The sequence below is a fragment of the Solanum lycopersicum genome, chromosome 8, assembly GCF_036512215.1.
Source record: "Solanum lycopersicum chromosome 8, SLM_r2.1".
Lineage (NCBI taxonomy): Eukaryota > Viridiplantae > Streptophyta > Magnoliopsida > Solanales > Solanaceae > Solanum > Solanum lycopersicum.
Genome location: NC_090807.1, coordinates 54232394 through 54239279, shown reverse-complemented (window position 1 = coordinate 54239279; position 6886 = coordinate 54232394). Strand labels below are relative to the sequence as shown.

Here is a 6886-nt window from a genome sequence, read left to right as displayed (position 1 = left end):
TTTTTCTATAATAGATATGGTGGTATAATAAAAGGCACAAAAAACATACGTGAACATTGAAGAGATATTACTCGACTGTCCCAACACAGTACGAATTTTAAGTCACAAATTAATTTTAATAGCGTATTTAAATATATAATTTATGAAAATATGTAAAATAAAATTTATATATATATGAAATTACACAGAGCGTACTATAAAATATAATAATAAAAATTTTGAGATAAAAATCTTATTTATATTTTTATAATATCATATAAAATAGACGGAAGAATATTAAGAAGCATGAGACATTAACTCAAGAGAAAACAACTCTCAAGGTAAAGTTCTAGAAAGTGTGATAGAGTTTAGATCACAAATAGTACTCTATTTATTTCAACTTGTTTATTTAATTTTAAGATAATGAAATTTTAAAATAATGTAAACAAGTTATAAAAATTTATTGTCTTAAATTATAAATAAATAATTTATTTATTTTAATATATTTATCATATTTTAGTTTGATACAAAATTTTTAAAAAAACTTTTAAAGCCTGTGATACGAAAACTTAAAATTAAAAAAAATTAAAAAAATTCCATATTAAACATGGTTAAATAATAAGATAAACATGTTTCGATAAAAAAAAAAAGACATGGAATGTATTGTGGCCCTTTATAGTGTAATCTTATAAAAATTGATATTAAATTATTATTTAAAAGAAACATAAAAATAAGTAATAAATTGAAATGGAAAAATATATGCTATCCAATTTTTTTGTTTGCGATCAAAGTTCATATTATAGTTACAATTATATTTGAATAGTATATATCAGGGTTTATTAGAAGGTGATATATTCAACTGAATTTTCTTCATTTATAAAATTTAATCTTAAAATTTTTAATTAAAAATAAGACAATCCATATACCAGAGTTTATATCGCTAAAAATACATAATAATATCCCTATATTAGGTCCAATTTTTATTTTTCGAAAATAATGATAGTAGTATTTTTTTTGTGGCCAAGAGTTATATAAGATGGTCCCACCCATTATTTGTTTCTCTATTATTGCTGCCACGTTACGATCGCCGCACCTAGTAAATTACATGAAAGGGCTGCACTACCTCAAAATATATCATAAAATTGTCTAAATTTTAGGTGTGTGCATCTGAAAATAATTTTATTTTGCAAAATTTAACTTCCAAATCTGCTTTAAATAAGCTCAGAAACATAAGTTTCATATTGTTTTTATAAACAAAATCTAGTCATTAATTTATTAAAATAACAATAAATGTAACAAATTTAACACTTCTTAATTTTCTGTATATAATTAGACTGAGTCATATCTAACTGAAATCATACTAAATAAGCTAAATTTTCGAATGTATATGTGCAGAAGCAAAAAGCAAAAGAAGCGAATAAAAAGTATGTACATTTTTTCTTGAAAGTTAATTAATACGGTGTGTTTATGGAAATTATAAAAACATACATAAATGTTTTAGTTAAAAGAAGCGATCAAAATAGGTAGGTATCTAGATAACTGAAAATGAACAACATAAAATGCAGAATCCAATATTATTTTATTATAAATTAAAATTGATATTAATTTTCATAGCATATAAAAAATAATAATAATAATAACAACATTATATAAGAAAATCAAGTACTAATTCATATTTATCTGACGTGTGACTCTAACAAAGTCGTTATCAGTATATTTTCTTTTAGAAGAAACGGAATATTTTATGATTTTTGTGTCTAAATTATTTATTTATTTTGATCATAATAACGATTAACGTGTAAATAATGCCAATATATTTTACGGCTTTTTTGTTTTTGCACGGTTTAATGTTTCTGTGAGGGACCGTTACATTTTATCACTTAGGTCATGTGTTTTGTCCATCTCGTTAACATTCACATGTATTCAAGTTTTATTATTATTTATAAATCAAATCCTAATCATAAATATTAAATGATTTTTTTAAAAAAATAATACTTCCTTTGTGACATAAACGTTTTCCTTTTATTTCTTCATTCTGATACAGCAAAGAGAAACTTATTTATGATTAAATTTTAGGTTTAGCAAATATAAAAGTTATGTTTATATGTTATATTTATAGTTTGTATAATTGTATTCTATAATAAATTTAATATTTGCTATAGAATATTATATTTGTATAAAAAATAGCAGGTAACTTCGATTTGTATAAATTACAGATATCTCATTTGTATAAATCATGTGTTTGTTCTATAAATATTGCGTTTGTACAAGTAAATGTTCTTTATGTTTGTAAATCCGCAAAATATTTGAATTTATATACAATTAATTGAATCAAAATAAAATATTTGTATATCAATTTTTTTTAAAGTTTTATACAAGATAAATTATACATCGTAATTTGTATGATTTGTATTTATATAAAGAGAGAAACAACAAATGCAAAAGAGAATTAGTAATGAAAGATCTATTTTTATATAATTATAAATGTATAAGATGAAAATATACGCATAACACAAATGACATATTATCGAGAATATTTTTTTTAACAAATCAATTTTTTTTTAAAAAAAACTTTAAACTAAATCAATTTTAGAAATTTACCAAAATAAGATATGCCACACTCCAGAGTCCCACATCCCCATCATTAGAGATTAGAGCAAATTGTAAAATGGTAAACACATGTTTGGAATTATACAAGTCAATTTGATTGCATTTAAGAATTTTCATAGAATATAAATTACAACTTGACATATATTAAATTATATATGTATAAAAAAAAAAGAAATAAAAGAGAGACAAACCTAGACAAAACCAAGTGGGCATATCAGTGATATAAATCATATAAAAAAAAAACCCCAAGCCAGCCAAGAGATTCCTATTTCTTGGTGTGTTGTAAGTATCCCCATTTGCCCCCACTTGAGTGGTTTATAGTCTATCCCTTGAACACTTTGAAGAAACAAAAAAATTCATTTCAACACAAAAGAAACTTTGACAGTTTGCTTTGCTTTCCCTTTATTTCATTTTCTTCCCCAAAAAACCAATATGTCCTTGTAAACTGATCGAATAATCATAATATTCAACTTGTTTTTGTATTGAAAGTACACCATTGTTTTGGTCTTTTCTATCTAAAAACTAATAACACAAACAAATAATGACAGACAGAGTTTACCCTTCAGCCAAGCCTAATGGCACTGCGCCCACTGCTGCAAATCCACACGCTGCTCCGGTGAAGAACCAGATGTACAACAACCCAAATCGTGTCCCTTACCGACCGACACCAACAGCCTACCACCGACACAACCGCCGTCGTTGCAACGGCCGGCGTTGTTTCTGTATGTGTTGTTTCTGGTCTATTCTCATCATTTGCATCCTCCTCCTCCTTGCAGCTATTGCTGGTGCTATTTTCTACGTTCTTTACCATCCTCAACGCCCTACATTCGCAGTTTCTTCACTCAAGATCTCTAATTTCAATCTCACTACTTCCACAGACGACACAACCCATCTCACTACAAAATTCAACCTCACACTCTCAACCAAAAACCCAAACAAGAAATTGATATACAACTATAACACTATCTCTATCACTGCACTTTCAAATCAAGTTGTTTTAGCTAAAGGGTCGTTTCCTGGATTCACCAGCACTACAAATAACATTACAATTATACACTCCACTCTATCGATGGCGTCACAAGTACTTGATGTTGATTCAGTTTCATCTCTAAAATCAGATCTGAAGAGGAAAGCTGGGTTACCGGTCACAATATTGATGGATACTATGGTAGAAGTGAAAATGGACAAATTGAAAAGCAAAAGGGTAGGGATTAGAGTAACGTGTGAAGGAATTCATGGATCGACACCAAAGGGTAAAGCTCCAGCAGTGGCATCAACAAATAATGCCAAGTGTAAGGTTGATCTAAGAATCAAGATCTTGAAATGGACTTTCTAATTTCATCTCAATTTGGTTTGACTCTCTCTCTCTCTCTCTCTTTTTTTTGGGTTTTAAGTATAATCATAGTAATTTCTTTTGGGGTTCAAATTGACCCCTCTGTTTTTTTTCCTTCTTCTTTTGAGATTTGTTTGTAAACTTAAGAAGAGACTAGGAAGATTGCCAAAGTTAAGTTGAGTTTTTTTCCTAGAATTGTGAAGAAAGTTGGGGTTGGAATTATAAGTTCTTTTTTTTTTCGATTATGCGTTTAGTTAATTGTAGTCAGACTTAAATTCATTCAAGATCTCAATCACAAAATTTGCACTTTCTTGAAGCATACTGATGCTCTGTTTTTTTTTTTCCCTCAAAACTATAGGTTACAAATTGCTCTGTTTTTAGTTACTATATTAAACAAAAGTAGAAATTATGGGGAAGATGAGGAATTGAGATGAATATGAAGTTGAGATGGAGTCATTAAGACGAGATTAATGAGTAATAATTATTGGTTATAGTATTGTTTATAAAATGAACATGGGATGTGGGAAGGGTACAGTAGTCAGCTGCTGAGGTGCTAAATTCAATGCAATTCTTAAAATAATATGCGACTCTTTCGCTGCGCACGTAAGTATAATAATTACTCTCTTAAAAAAACAATTAACTATTACAGGATTCTTCGTAAGTGATGTCAGTTGCAAATTTGAACCCGACCTCAAGTTTAGAAATTTAGGGCCTTACCAATTGAGCTACGTCCAATATATGATGTAATTTGTGCTATATATTTTTTTCCCTTTTCATTTTATATCACATTTTTTCTTTACATTTGCATTAAAAATGATAGAATTTTATTTTTTTGTTTTTACTTTTTTAGAACTAGAGTTTTCAATCAGTGGTATGATTTAATTTATTTTGATTAATTAATTTAATCAATGAACGTGAATCAAGGGTAAAAAAGAAAGAAATATGATAATTTATACATTAATTTTATGAAAAGACAAGGTTTTTTGGATCAACTATTTTTAAAAAATGATGTCATATAAAATCGGACAAAGAGAGTACCTTTTTAATTCCTCTTTCCCCTTTTATCGAACACATATTTAGTAATTTCTTTCGAGGAAGCAGGTCCACATGACACTCCATACCTTTTTTTAAAATCACCCCTGACTATATGAATAAAATAAATTTAATGTCTTGAAAAATATAACAATAAAATGATTATAATTAATGATTGGGGTAAATTAAGAACTAAAGGATCGTATATGGAATAAACCATCACATTTACACATAAAAAACTGCAAGCTGTATTTAAACTGTTCAAAATACAAATAATTAGAAAACCACAAAAATAAATAATACATTCAATTAAGATCACAAATGTCATGCGGTGATAAAATTGCCTTTTTAATTTGTAAATGTTAAACATTTACATTTCAAATTTGTATTGAATTTATTTAGTAATAAACAACTCTTCCAAAATATAAACTATTTAAATAAATTTATTAGTATAAATAATAAACATAAAATCAAGAAACAGACAAAATAATTAAAATGATTTGAGGGATATTTTTGTCTTTACATAGACTTATCTCATGATATTATATTATATATATTACTAATACCTCCAAATGAAATGTCATATTAGTATTACATCCTATAATATCACGTAGGATGCATAACCAATCCATGAATTAGTTGTACATGAGCACAAATCCCTACCAAGTAGTACTAAATAATATCATACATAAATACATGGATTATTTCTTTAATGCAACCTACCAACGACCCTTAACTATAAAATTAATGGAAAAATTACCTAACTACACAATCTTGCTTTCCATAATTTCTAAAATTTCCTATCATCTAAAAATATTTCAAAAATCCCTCTTTTCATCTTTTTTTCTTATTTTCCAGATACATTATTTACATCTCTTCCAATTCAATGTTTTTGTTTCTAGTTTTACGCCTAAAATCACTCTCATATATCAACAATTCCATCAATCACTCAATTTTTAAATTTCAAATCTGTTTTTTTTTCAAGTTCATCAATTTCAAATTCCTAAAGAGGTAGAACTATTTCTTCATTAATTTTTCATTTTTAGTTCTTCAGATTTCATTCTTTTATTAAAAAAAACAATGTTTTTAATTTACAATTTTCTTATACATATGAATTCTGCTCCATCTTTTTAGTATGGTACCTTGTGTATTTTGTTTTAATGATGAAAATTTTCATTAAAATAGATCTAATCAACTCATTATGACTCCGACGATGATGATATTGGGTTGAAAATAGATCCAAAAGCTTGTAGGATCCATTAACAATGAAGAATGATAATAATTAGAAGACGAAATCGAAGAAGGATGAAACTTCATCTTTTGAAGCGAATGTGGAAGAACCCAAAAAAGGATAGAATTGTTCATCTATTATGTGGTGTGTTATCTTTGAAGAAAATGATCTAGAATTAACAATCTTAGGGGGTTGATTTATGGATAAATGGTTATTTCTCCAAAATTTTTGTTATTTTAAATTTAAATTTTAATGTATTTTAATTTTGATCTCAGTATGTCTATTTTTATTTTATTTTTTGGTTATAATTATAGTGCTTGTGGTATACAATACAAAATAAGATACTTTTAAAAATTATTTGATACAAATAAATTTTATAAATTTAAATATTACACAAGTTTATCATTCAAGAGGTTGTTTATTAAGTTAAAGATACACTTTATATCTAACCACGACAATGTTTATTTCAACATGTACCAATTAAATAAATTCATGTATCAAATATATTATTTTATCTTTACTTTTATATGTGATATTTAACATAAAGTTACGATAAATACGGTAGTTCACAATCAAGATGTATCATATACATTATTATTAAAATAAAAAATATATATTATATAAATATTTTATCAGATTTATGAAATTTAATAGTTTAACAGTTGTGACTAAATTATTTTTCAGCAGAAATGTACACAAAG

General features: G+C 26.4%; 1 protein-coding gene across 1 annotated transcript; it reads left to right on the top strand.

The window, feature by feature from the left end:
- Positions 1 to 3130: 3130 nt before the first annotated feature.
- Positions 3131 to 3925, top strand: LOC101258680 (NDR1/HIN1-like protein 13). Its single transcript, XM_004245048.5, has one exon. It carries the CDS (start codon positions 3131 to 3133, stop codon positions 3923 to 3925), a length of 795 nt encoding a protein of 264 aa, XP_004245096.1.
- Positions 3926 to 6886: the final 2961 nt, after the last annotated feature.